This window comes from Miniopterus natalensis, chromosome 12 (assembly GCF_054644295.1).
Source record: "Miniopterus natalensis isolate mMinNat1 chromosome 12, mMinNat1.hap1, whole genome shotgun sequence".
NCBI lineage: Eukaryota > Metazoa > Chordata > Mammalia > Chiroptera > Miniopteridae > Miniopterus > Miniopterus natalensis.
Genome location: NC_142092.1, coordinates 62,315,787 through 62,329,862, shown reverse-complemented (window position 1 = coordinate 62,329,862; position 14,076 = coordinate 62,315,787). Strand labels below are relative to the sequence as shown.

Below are 14,076 nucleotides of genomic sequence, written 5' to 3'. Positions count from 1 at the left end.
GGAAAGAAGAAAGGAAGGAAAGGGAAGGTTAAAAAAAAAAAAAGGAAACAATTTCATGGGGAACTTTGGGGTAAATTATGTAACATATTGTATCTGCTCTAAGACCCCCCAAAATGTATAAGAAGCCCTAATATTTCAGCTAACACTGAAAAAGAAAAAAAAAATCACTAACTTTGTCAAAATGCTGATAGTAAAATATATTGTAATTTCAGAGACATTAAAACGTGGAAAACATGAAAACTTTAGAACCAATGAAATATATGTTTCACTACTGCAGGACTTGTCAGAGCCTTTACCATCCCCAGGTGCACTGAGAACCTTCAAGAGGCAGTGATAGAGTACAGACTTCCCCACGTGGGTTTGATCATTAAGCTTTCTCTTTTTGTCTTTAAGCAGCTCATGCAACTAATGTTCCACAAAACCCACACTGGAAAACACCTATTGGGCCCTGGCTGGTGTGGCTCAGTTGGTCGGGCGTCGTCCCGTGCACCAGAGGGTTGTTGGTTCAGTTCCTAGTCAGGGCACACACCCGGTTTGCAGGTGTTTGGGAGGGAGGCGATGTTCCGCTCTCATATTGATGTTTCTCTTTCTCTCGCCCTCTCCCTACCTCTCTCTCTACAAATCAATAAAACTATTTCTTTAAAAAAGAAAAGCAAAACATCTACCTGAACAAATGGATGAAAGTATTTCAAACAGCGGAGAGCAGAAGGTTGTAACGTTTGACAAGAACCTGGCCCGCGGGTGTTCTGTGTTAACTGTGAGTTTAATTGCGCTATTACGTTAACTATGAGGCAAATTTCACATCCTTCAACCAGAGGTCAGCGGGCGAGAGCTCAGGCCTAAACCACAAACTGGAAACCACAATAAAACAAGCGCCGCACAAATGCCCCACACCTCCGCCGCTAGTTACTGAGAGCCAAGCTAAAGTCCCTGTCTCCATCTGCTTCCTCCTGTTAGAGCGGACTTCGCTGTGACAGTGACAATGAACAGCGTCCAGCTGATGATGGACATAAAACACATGCATGCACCTCTTCTCCCTCCTAAAATCGCTTTAAAATGACATTAAACAGGCTAGGAAGGACTATTTGAGGCCGGACATGCTCTTTGAGCCCATGTTTTAAAATACATTTTCATTACATGTTTGATTAGGTTACATTTAAACACATTAAGCTTTCAAATGAGAAGAGAGCAGCCCGGGTACCTCCTCTCCCACCTTCACCCCGGGACCTTCAGCTCCCCGCTGCGTGACCTGAGACATGCTGCAGCTTCAGAGCCGTTGGCGGCTTGCTCGCTATTTCTCATAGAGGCACGGAGGCAACACTTGCTTGGTGAATTAAGTCAGGAGAAGATGTACACCCTCTGGGGGAAAAAGCAGAAAAACAAAACTCACAACTGTCCTTTTCGCAAGCAAGGGCAGCTATTTCATCAACCGGGTGCCTTTGTTGTTCCTGTTTTGTTTTCTTCTGTTTACTTTGGTTGACAAGAAGCACAGAGCTGAATCCATCTCATCTTGAGACACTCTCCCATGGCAGGCCCCCGGGTCACACTCTCCCTCACCCTTCCTCTCCTTACGAATGGCTGCGAGGGGTCCTACCTTTATATTCCCCATTTTATTTTATTTTATTTTATTTTATTTTATTTTATTTTATTTATTTTATTTTATTTTATTTTATTTATTTTATTTATTTTATTTTATTTTATTATTTTATTTTATTTTATTTTATTTTTTCCATCACCATTTATCCCCTCTATGCCCTCTCCCACCTCTCCCCACCCCACTCCCCCCAAATTACACGTTTTTTACAGGTTGGATATATGTAGATAATATTAAGTTCTCTTGAAAGCACTCAGTGTACCCTGTACACACACACACACACACACACACGCACACACACACACACGCACACACACACACGAAGCAAAGATGGTTGCTAGGTAACTTGCCAAGGTCTTAGCGGCAAGTAATGTTCCCTCACCTATAAGATTTCACTGTAAACGCCTCCGCTTAGTGTCCCATGACCTTACCAAACTATCTCACAGTCACAGGCTTCTCTCCACCCTACCAGTACCTGTGCTCTGTCCACATCAATCAGGGCCGAGTGAGGCTCGGCCCCCTGTCCCCAGTGTCCCCTTTGCCCCTGGTGGGCAGGGACTTGTGCTCAATACTTCTTCGCATTCTCAGCGTCCCACAATGACTGGGCACAGAGCAGGTGCACCAAACCTTAGGTAGATGAATTCCTTAACTCAACAATTATGGTTTTGCAGAAGTCTTTGGGTCAAGCAACAGGAAATGACAATGGGGACACACAGGTGACTAAGACCCAGTCCCTGCTCACGAGGTGTTCACAGGGTGACTGGGACCAGACAGGAAAGCGGATAAGTCAACAGAGCAGTGGGGCTGCCACAGGGAGAAGCACAGGGCTGGGGGGGTGGTAAGTGACCCCAGAAAAAGGATTCTTGACTCACTTTTGGGGAACTTGCCTCGACTAGAGGCTGATAACCAGGGCAGCAAGCCAGAGGTCCAGTCTGCCAGAGGCATCAAGGTTTCACCCGTAAGAAAAGTTAGCTCCGCCTCGATCCACAGACTTGAGAACCAAGAGGCCAAGTTGGGGGCTATTGTCATTACTATCATTCACTTGTACTTAACAAATACAGAGTACTAACTGCAGGACAGTGGTCCGAAGGCCTTCACAAATATTCATGTAAATTGTGATGTAATTAAGGTAATGCTTTCAGTCCTCATAACAACTCCATAGTGAGATACTATTATCACCCCCATTTCACAGATGAGGAAACTGAGGCGCAGAAACTTGAAACGACTTGTTCAAGGTCACACAGCAAAGAGGCGGGGCACTACATTACTAGCCATATGACCTCGGGCACATCCCTTAACCTCAATGAAGTTTTATTAAATGCAAAGTACTTTGCACTCTTTGCAACCATCATTATAGGAGGTAGATATTATTAAAAGTTTAGAGATGGGGAAATGGAAGGTCAGGGCTCCAGTGCCTGAGAGAGAGTCAGAGGTGGGGAGCTAGGATGAGAACCCAAGTCTGTCGACTCCCCTGGACCACTGCCACATACTATGGATAGTTTCTATGTCAAAATCTACTATTGCTGTCGCCGTGCTGTTACCGCTGTTACTTGCAACAGAAGGACACCTCCCGCAAGTACACAGGGGGAAAATAACAAAGATAGAAGATGCCTGATTCTGTACTCAGCCTGGCATCTAATCCCGTGCATAATTCACAGCGCTCCGCAGTCACTTACGCTGAGGGGAGACTGCTATAAATTCAGGCCTGCATGCACTAATTCATTTCTTATTTCACCGACACATCACCAGGGCCTCAGGTGAGTTCTCCCAACACCTGCTCGAAGGCACCTGCAGCCCAGGTGTAACTGGGGCAGAGGGAGGCCCTGAAACAAGCCCCGCACGGAACACTGGGCCCCACACATTAGAAGCAAGCAGGCGAAATTAATTTTCTGCTAAGCTGAGTTGCAACCCATACCCACTCCTCCACCCCTGTTCTGGGGGCCTGTTCTCTCTCAGTGATGCACTGAGCAGACTTTGATGATAGACACTCTCACCAAGGACAGGGCTGTTATTCTGAGTCACAGAATGTCAAAAGGTGAGGACGTTTTCTAATTCGAAGGCCTCATCAGAAAGGGAACAAAGAGGCTGCCATTTTCTTGAGTGATTGCTGAGGACCAAACACCATGCCAGGTGCTATGTATGACGGGGAAAGGACAACTGAGTCCTCAGTTATGGAAAACAAAGTCAGCTGGGAGAAAGGGAAGGCATCATTGTCCAAAATCTCATTTTATAGGTTATCAAACAGTGGCCCAGAGAGGGAAAGTGACTTGTCCCAGGTGACCCAGCAAGCTGGAAGGAGTGTGTCCCTTCTTTTTGTCTCAGTGTGAATTTAAAACTCCACTGAGTTCCCAGCATTCGTCTGCATGGTTTCCTTTCCATCTCCTTTCCCCAGTTAATTACCCCTACGGATAAGGGCAGCGGGGCACAGGGAGGCCAAGCCTGGAAACTGGCAATGCCAGCTTCCTGCAGACAGAGTTGAAAGCCTGGGCCACGCCTGTTCCCTTAACACTACACCTGCTGATTTCTTAGTGACACCTTTGCGGTGCCTGCATTTGTCTCCTAACTGCACTCAGCAGGCTGCAGGGGGATGCAGGAGGGGCAGGAGCCTTCAGCAGAAATGAATCCTGACCCTAGGATGCAGGCTGGGCATGGATTACGCTTATTATAATTATTAACCAATTATTTATTCTTCTTCCCAATACCCAAAAGGATGTCATATATACTCTTGCCTTCTGCCTCTTGGGCCGCAAGAGCAGCGGCCAAAAGACCATCCCGTTGAAGGGCAGGCCCAGCCTGGCCAAGCTGTGGCTCTAGGCCTTTGCTCTTCACCTCCCGCCCCTGTGAAGGGAGTGGCTGGGCCTCGGGGAAACTCACCCGCAGAACATGAAGATGGTGCTGGAGGTGGCATCGTAGGGCAAAGGCAGTGTCTGCTGCAGGCACAGCTGCTCGCAGCCACCGTTGAAGCCGTCGGAGCAGTCGATGCCCTTGGAGTGGTCATAGCAGCCGGAGCCGTCCTTCATGGGCCTCAGCTCTTCGGGACACTGCTCGGAGAGAGAGCGACAGGGGAGTTAGGGCTGAGGAGGTGGCGGTCCCATCACACCGTCTCCTCTCAACTGCTGAAAAGGTACATGAAGTTCCCTTTGGCCAACTAATAGCTGTGTGGCCTTGGGCAAGTCCCATCACCTCTCTGAACCTCAGTGCGCCCACCTGTAAAATGGGACTTTTGTCAGCACCTGCCTCATAGAATTGTGAGAATGAAGAGAGCGAATGTCCACAAAGTGCCTAGCGTGCTGTGGCTCATGGGGCAACCACATCGCAAATATTAGATGCTGTTGGTATTGCTGTGGTTGGGATCATCATCTTTATTGTGCCTATTATAATGGGGAGTCAGGTCTGCAGCTATAGAGGTCACTTAGAGAGGCAGCCAGGCACCCAATGTGACTTTCAATTCAAGCGCTTCCCTTTCTCCCTGTGTGATCCAGGGCAAGATACTCACCCTCTCTGAGCCTTAACTTACTTATCTGTTAAACGGGCACAGCACCTACATCTATGAGTTGTTATGAAGCAGAAATTGGATCATGAAGGTATATATCTTACTTCAAAATTTGGCACCAATTTGGTACCCATCAAATGTGAGTGTTCTTCCTTCCTGTCTTCAGTCTGTCACTTCTCCATTCTTGTGCCCGGAGCCCTAACTGAGATGCCTGCATACTCCCATCAGGAGCCTTCAGAGGCCTCGTAACCAGTTTGCTGGCCTCCAGCCTGGCCTCCACCTAAATGGCCACTGGAGTGATATTTCTAAATAGCATCACTCTCAGCCTAAATAAATGAATGGTTTTCAAGCGACCACAATAACCTGAATCTTCCTCCAGCTGATAGCCCAGGTCCTCCGCCTGGCCCTGAGCACATCCCTCCATGTAGCCCAATGGCTGCCCCTGGACCCTGAGAAACCTCAAAGATTCCCACCCTGAGTGACTCAGACAAATGCTCTTGCTGGTGTGCCTGGCACCTGCTAAGTGCTCTGTGAAAGGAAGAGCTTATACTGTAGGGACAACTGGCTATTTAATTTCCTTTTCCATCACCTGATGAGGCTGAGCTCATCTCCAGTCCAGCAGATGGAGGAGCCTTTCCGACTCTCCTGTGTTCGGGAGAGAAAATGAGGTACTAGGTTTTAATTTCAGTCACCCTGCTGCATTTCCTGTCCAGAAAGATTAACACGCAGCGCCCGGCCCTCCCCATCCATCACTGAACACAGCTGATTACAACGCCCCCCCAATGTACTCCCCCGCCAACCAGCTCCACAGTCCTTTCCCCCTGAACGGCATCAATAACACACACACGCAAAGATTAATTTACAAAACCATGGTTACAAACAAAAGGTCAGCCCTCTTGGAAATTAAATTTTGCTTAAGGAGAATTCATAATTACCAGTGCAGGACAGAGTTCTTGGAGACATTTGAGGCTGGCGCCAGGAAGGGTGGTGGGAAAGTAGGTTATAAATGGCCTTTGTCAAACTGCAGAAAGGTTATAAAACTGGCCACATTTTGTGCTTAAAATGAAAAATCAATTTTCCATGTGAGCAAAGTGCTGTACATATTAAGACGAGCTCAGAGAAAACCTCTGCTCATCTGGGAACATTCGCCGTGAGACAGGAGGGCACCTGGTCTGGGGGTGATTTGGAGCCATTGGCTGGCACTGGGGCTGGGCTGTCTGTCTGCAGAGACTCGGGGATGAGCACTGGAAGGAACGACTGACCTCACCAGGTAACAGGAGACAGCTGGGCCAGGGTATTATAGTTCTTCCCGTCCCCCACTTAATCCCTACCACTTTTTTTTTTTAAAGTTTGTTCTAGCCCGGCCGGGCGTGGCTCAGCGGTTGAGCGGCGACCTAGGATCCAGGAGATCGTGGTTCGATTCCCGGTCAGGGCACATGCCCGGGTTGCGGGCTCGATCCCCAGTCAGGGGCGAGCAGGTGGCAGCCGATCAATGACTCTCTCATCACTGATGTTTCTCTTTCTCTCTCTGTCTCTCCCTTCCTCTCTCTGAAATCAATAAAGATATATTAAAAAAAAAAAGTTTGTTCTAGCCCTAGCTGGTGTGGCTCAGTGGTTAGAGCATCGGCCCCGCACATCGAAGGGTCTCGGTTTCAATTCCTGGTCAAAAGCATGTACTTGGGTTGCAGGTTCAGTCCCTAGGCCCAGTTGTGACGCCTGCAGGGAGCAGCCAGTCGATGTGTCTGTCTCACATTGACGTTTCTCTCTCTCTCCTCCTCCTTCCCTTCCTTCCACTCTCTCTAACAATCAACGGAAAAAATATCCTTGCGTGAGGATTAACAACACAAAGTTTGTTCTATAACCCAGGTATAATCTAAACACTACTTTTCACTTAACCTTTATAGCAAACCTATGAGGTAGCGTGGTACAGTTTCTGGAGATGTGATTTAATTGAGGCTCCTGGATTGGCCAGGTAGGTCTGAAGGCAGTCAGGAGCTCCTTAAGAGAGAGGCACAGACAGGTTACACACACAGAGGAGAAGGCCACAGTAGTCTTCTTGGAGATGAGACTATCGGGGACTGAAAGCAGGTCTCAGTTTCACACAGGCTCTATGACCCTGAGCGCCCAGGCCAGTGCTTCGCCTCAGAGAGAGCCTCAGCTTCCTCACCGTGGGAATATCAGCGCCTCTCTTGGAGGCATCTCTGGAGACTAGGACAAAACAACCTGAAGTGCCCGGCTCTGAACCAGCGCATCACAGGCACTCAAGGAATGAATACAGCCCAGCCGGGCGTGGCTCAGCGGTTGAGCATCGGCCTAGGATCCAGGCGATCGGGGTTCGATTCCCGGTCAGGGCACATGCCTGGGTTGTGGGCTCGATCCCTAGTCGGGGGCGTGCAGGAGGCGGCCGATCGATGACTCTCACTGATGTTTCTCTCTCTCTCCCTCTCCCTTCCTCTCTCTGAAACCAATAAACATATATATATAAAAAAAAAAAAAAAAAGCAAAGAAATGAATACAGTAGGTACATGCTTACTTTTTTTAGAAAGCCGCCAATGTTTTCTGGGGTGGTTGCACTATTTTAAATCCCCACCAGCAGTGTCTAAGCAATCCAGTTTCTCCATCTCCTCACTGGTATTTGACGTTGTCAATAGTTTTTATTTTAGCCATCCTGATAGGTGTCTAGTAATATCTCATTGTGGTTTTAATTTGCATTTCCCTAATGGTTAATGATGTCGAACATCTTTTGTGTTTATTTTGGTCTATCTATCCTTGGTAGTGAGCTGTCTCTTAATGTCTCTCACCCATTTTCTAATTGGATTGAGGTTGTTTTGTTTTGTTTCACTATTAAGTTTTGAATGTTCTTTTTACATTCTAGACACTAGACTTTTGTCAGACATGTGGTTTGCAAATATTTTCTCTCCCACTCTAACTTGTCTTATCTTCAAATGAGCTTTCACAGAGCAAATGTTTTTAACTTTGATAAAATACAAGTTATCGTTTTCTCTTTTATGCATCATATGTTGGAATCTAAGAACTTTTTGCCAAGCCCAAATTCCAAAGATTTTCTCGTGTGTGTGCGAGCACGTGCGTGTGTTCTAGAAATGCTAATAGCGTAGTCTTACAGTTGATTCTGTTACGCATTTTCGAGTTTATTTTTGCATGAGCAGTGAGGCTTACATTGAGGTTTGATTTTTTTTTTTGCCCATGAAAGTGTACTTGCCCCAGCACCCTTTTCTGAAAGGCTCCCTTTCCTCCGTTAAATTGCTTTTGCACTTCTGTTAAAAAAACACACATACAAATTGAGCTTATGTGCATGGGTCATTTCTGGGTTTTCTATGCTGGACCGTGGTCTATATGTCTGTTCTCCTGCTAACCCCACACAGTCTGGGTTACTGTAGCTGTTTAAGTCTAGAAACATAGTCGACTGAGTCCTTCTACATCATTTTCACAATAAGTCTCTTGCCTCTTCTAATTCCTTTTGCCCTTCCATATAAATTTCAGAAAAATCTTGTCTGTATCTATTTAAAAAACCCTGCTGAGGTTTTGATAGGAATTATGTTAAACCTTTATATCAATTTGGAGGGAATGGAGATATTTCCTATGTCCAGTCTTCCAATCCATGAACCATATGTCTCTCCATTTATTTAGATCTTTCAAAAACTTATTTTATCAGAATTTTGTAGTATTCAGCATACTCCTACCATTCATAGTTTGTTAGATTTACATCTAGGTATTTCATTATTTTTTTTAGGGATTGTAAATGGTATTTTGAGTATATAGAGATACAATTGATAATGTTGCATACTTTTCTTATATTATGACACCTTGCTGAACTCACTCAGTACTTCTAGAGATTTTTATGTAAATTTCTTGGGATTTTTTATTTAGACAATCATGTGATCTGTCAATGGGGGTAGTTTTATTTCTTCCTTCTTGCTCTGTATGCCTTCGACTTCCTTTTCTTGCCTCATAAGTCACTAGTAAAGGGATAGATCACCATGCTAGCTGTGTCCTATAAATTCTGATATTTTTTTATTTCATTCAGTTCAGTGTTGTTGTTGTTTTTATTTCCCCTGAGACTCTCTCTTCAAGTCATGGATTATTCAGAAGTATGTTGTGTAGTTTCCAAGTATTTAGAGATTTTCCTGTTATATCTGTTATTGCTTTCTAGTTCAATTTTATTGTGGCTGGAGAACACTGTGTCTGACTTGAATTCTTAAATTTGCTGAGGCTTTTCATGGTCCAGAATATGGTCTATAGGCACTTTAAATGAATGTGTATTTTGTTTTTGCTGTGCAGTGTGTTCTATAAATATGAACTAGATCCTTTGGGCCGATGATGTTACTCAGTTGTATAATGTTGCTGATTTTCTGTCTAATTGCTATCAGTTGTTGAGGGAGGACTGCTGAAGTATCCAGCTATTAATGTGAACTTGTCGACTTTTCCTTTCAGTTCTATTGGGTTTTACTCACATGTTTTGCAGCTCTGTAGTTTGATGCACAGATTTCAGGACTACTATGTATTGTTGGTGGATGACACTTTCATGATCGGATGATGCCCGTCTCTGGTAAATTTCTTTGCTCCAAGGCCTACATTATCGGACATTAATATAGCTTCTCCTGCTTTACTTTGGTTTGTATATGTCTTTTTCTATCTGTTTACTTTCAACCTGCCTCAGTAGTTACATGTGAAGTGAATTTCTTTCAGAAAGCATACCATTGGGTCATGTTTTTAAATCCAATCTGCCAGTTTCTATCTTTTAACTTGTGTGTGTAAACTAAATACACAGATATCTCGAGGGGTGAGTCTGCCTTTTTAATTTTGTTTCCTGATCTCTGTTTACTTCTCTCTGCTTTCTATTTCCTGCCTTCCTGTGGGTTACTTGAACATTTTTAGGGTTCCATTTTGACTTGTGATAGTGTTTTTGAGTCCATGTCTTTATATGGCTTTCAGTGGCTGTCCCAGGTCCGCATTAACTTGTCACAGCCTAGTGTTGTCATCACTGTGACAGTTGAAGTGATATATAGAAATCTTATCTCCTTAATGTTCCTTGACTCTCTTCCATCTATCACATCATCTTCTTAAATATTTCTCTAAATACATTTACAACCACAACAGGGATTACAATCATTTTTGCTTTAACCAGCAAACATAACATAGAAAACTCAAGGGGCAAAGAAAGGTGCCCTGCATTTACACGTATTTTTGCTAACTGTTCTTTCTTCCTTTCTAATGTTCCAAGATTCCTTCTTTTATCATTTCCCTTCTGTTTGGAAAACTTTTCTACGTTTATCGGCCATTTTTCTTTCTCTTTTTGTAGAGTAAGTGTGCTGGCCACAAATTTCTCCAGTTTTGTTTCATATGAGAATGTTTTGATATTTTGTTGGACGTAGGATTCTGAGCCGACAGTCCTTATTTATTCAACACTTGTGCCACTTGCTTCTGGCTTCCAGGGTTTTTCATGATAACTCCAGTCATTCAAATTGTGTTTTTCCCATTCATAAGATGTCATTTCTCTCTCTTTGCTTTTAAGATTTTTTTCCTTGCAAAACTAAAAATAGTTTCAGAAATTTGCCTTTGATGTGTTGGTGTAGATTTCTGTGTGTTTATCCTGGTTGGGGTTTACTCAGCTTTTTGAATCTGTATGTTTATGTATTTTGCCAAATTTGAGAAGCTTTTAGCTAGTCTTTCTTTGACTATTTCTTGAGTCCCACTCTCTTCCTTCTCTCCTTTTGGGACATCAGTGACACAGATATTAGATTATTTATTTATTTTTTTTTACATTTCCACAGGATCTTGAAACAGTGTTCATATTTGTTTTTTCAGTCTATTTTCTCTTGATGTTCAGAATGGGTAATTTCTACTGTTCTGTCTTTAAGTTCACTGATTATTTCCCCTGTCCTTTTGATCTGCTGTTGAGTCAATTTGTTGTGTTTTTTAAATTTCAATTATTGTATTTTTTCAGTTTATAATTTCCATTTGTCCTTCACTTAGAACTTCTATTTATTTGCCAAGACATTTTTGTTTTTGTTTTTTTCATTTTGTGCTTATAATTTTATGATGGCTATTTTAACATATTTGTCAGCTAATATCTCTTGTCATCTAATATCTCTTGTCATCTCAGTGGTGACATCTACTGGTTGTCTTTTTTTTTCTTCTTCAATTCTGTTTTAGATCTCCTTGGTTCTTGGTATGATAAGGGATTCTTGATTGAAACCTAGACACTGGGGCATTATGTTTTAACTGTAGATCCTATTTAAATCTTTGTTTTATTGAGTTTCCTTTGACTCTGCTCCATCAGGAAAAGGGGAGGCACACCTCATTGAGTGAGGGGGAGGTAGAAACCCAGTTTCCCCACTTGGCCTCCACAAATAACCAAGAGTGAAGGCGCCTCATTGCTGCTGAGGGGTGGTGGGAACCTGACTACCTACTAGGAGTTTGGATATGTTCCTGGATGAGCGTGGCTGGCGTGCCTAGTTACTGGGCCTCCACTGACACCATGCGGGGTGGTAGTGGGCGGCTTTATTACTACTGGTCAATTGATCAATGGTTGATTGTCCTCACTTTTTACCAGGCCTTCTCTGGCAACACCCCAGAAGGGAGAGGAAGGGTTCCTCATTGCTGTAGGTTGGGGTGAAGCTCCAGGCTCTTTGCTTACTTTGCAATGACGCTGCATGGGATTGGGACAGGGGTGGGGCAATGGTTTATTACCTCTCAGTAGGGATTAAAGTCCTGGCTCCTTCCTTGGTTTACTCTAACACCTCCCCAGCAGGGAGAGGGGAGGAAGGGTTCCTGACAGCCCGGAAATGATGGAAATCTAGCTCCTATTTGGCTTTTTTAGCATGAGTCGGAGAGGGGGGCAGGTGTTTTTCTGTGATGTTTGGCAGAGTGGAATGGTTATTGTCTAAAAACTTCTGTCCTGTTAGGCTGCACTTTTGGTGGTATGTGCTCTGGCTGAAGAGAGCAGGAGTTTGGAGTGTTTTATTTTTGTTCTGTTTTGGTCTTCACCTGTTGTGTTTCTGAGTTGCTGGCTCCTTCAACTTCAAATTTGGGACATATGAGGAAAAAAGAAAACCCAAGGCACTGACCGCCATATCTTTGTTTGGCCCCCAAATCCCTGGCTGGTCTGCCTCCTTTCCTCCACTTCTCACAGTCCTATGCCTGTTTTATAGACAGCCTCCAGGGTTTGCAGCGGTAGTTAGAGGGAGGAATAGAGAAAAGACATCTATTCCCCCACAGGCACAGCCCTAGAGCTAAGAATGGTTTCTTACTTTTTTTTGGGGGGGGGGGAGGTTTCTTTAAGGAAGACTATAAGGCAAAAAAATAACAATAATAAATAAGACCACATGTGACTTTCAATGCCTAAAATAGTTACTACATGGTCCTTATACAAAAACATTGTTCATACCCGCCCCCCCGCAACCATCCCCCAGACTTCAGCCATGGGAAGGCATCTTGAGTTTAATCCAAGTACAGCTGGAAGGCCTTGGAGGGTTGTTGGCAGAGGAATGAAGTGATTTGATTTGCTACTTGAAAGAGATTACTGGTTAATGAATTCAATTATCTGTAAGCACTTTCTTAGAGGCATAAAAGGAGCCTTGGGAGGCAGGCCCTGTGGGACTAGCAGTGGGTTTGAGAGAGGGGCAGGTCTATCTGATAATGACCCCAGTCCCTGGAGGGCTGTTCCTTTGCCTGGAAGTTTTACAGTAAGTAGATGAGAGAGCTGGGGGTCTAACCCTATCGATCTATCGGCTGGGCTCCAGGGCTTCACAGTCCCCATTCTGCTCCAACTGACACAAGGACCCACAGGGAGACCCTGGGCCTGGGTCCCTGAGCCTTACGGCCTTTAAGATCTGAGTGGGGAGGGGCACCTGGGGGATTCCCAGCAGTTCTGTCACAGGCTGGCCCTGCCCCCAGCCCCTGAGCCTGCCCTCCCTCTTTCTCAGCCCAAGTTTTCATCAGTACCAAGCCATTTGCTTCTGTTTATAATTATGCATTTTAATGTTCATTAATTATGGAATGCAAATTGCTCCGAGTGCAAATTTTGTAATGAGCTGTTCTACCACCCCACCCCCAGGTCTGGAAGGTGGGCCAGCTGTTCTGAGCAGAAACAGAAACAAGCAACTTACAAAGCAGAGTAAGTTTTCCTGGGGCCTGAGCGACTCATGGTAAATGAGGTTGGAGGGTTTCCTGAGGTGCTGGAGAAGAGCCCCGTCCCTCTCCTGGGCTCTGGGGGACATCTGTGTGGTCATTCCCTGGCACCTTGGGCCTGAGGGGCAGGGTAGGGTAATGGAAAGAATTCCAGCCTTAAACCCAGCCTCTTACCGGCTCATACTGAGCTAGCCACTTGGTGTCTCTGAGCCTCAGTTTCTCCACCCGGAAGACCTGATAATGCCAAAACCATTCTCAAAGTGGGCGTGCCGGGCCTGGACGCTGGAGATGAGAAGCCGGGTCCTAGCAAGCTGTCTGAGTGGCTCTAAGGACAGCGGAGTCCTGGCTCTGACTGGCTGGGTGGCTTCAGGCAAGCACGCCCCACTCTGGGTCTGTCTCCTCTACTATAAAATGAAGGACTTGGGGCACAGGAAGCTGGGGAAGTCTTTGAGCTCTGAGCTGCTGGGCACTTGCCAAAGCAACTATAAATCGCGAAAACGGAGACATGGCTCTAGAGTGAGTCTCCTCCTCTGGAGGGACTGAGCCGCACTAACACGTCACGAGCAGGCCTCTGAGCGTCTCCCAGGGCTCAGCAGGCAGTTCATTTCTCTCTCATCACCGGTGCAGGAGGAATGAGAGCCCTGCCCAAGAAAGCCCTGCCTCCTAGCATTGCCTCAGAAGACCAGAGTAAGGGTGAAATGAGACAAGGTACAAAAGGTGGCATTAGACGAGAGGCCCAGCACGCCACGAGCCACAGGGGACCCCACAGCTGCGAGGGTGCGCCTTGCTTCCCTGAGCCTCAGTTTCCACATCCCTACACTGGAAAGAGGGATTCCTA

General features: G+C 45.3%; 1 protein-coding gene across 2 annotated transcripts in view; it reads right to left on the bottom strand.

Annotated features, from left to right (window-relative positions):
* ASTN2 (astrotactin 2) overlaps window positions 1-14,076 on the bottom strand; it is a 694,472-nt gene that overhangs the window by 260,392 nt on the left and 420,004 nt on the right. For both annotated transcript variants that reach the window (XM_087822856.1, XM_087822857.1), the window contains exon 12: window positions 4,469-4,635. In XM_087822856.1, the coding sequence (XP_087678982.1) occupies window positions 4,469-4,635 (167 nt within the window). The remainder of the gene's footprint in view (window positions 1-4,468; window positions 4,636-14,076) is intronic.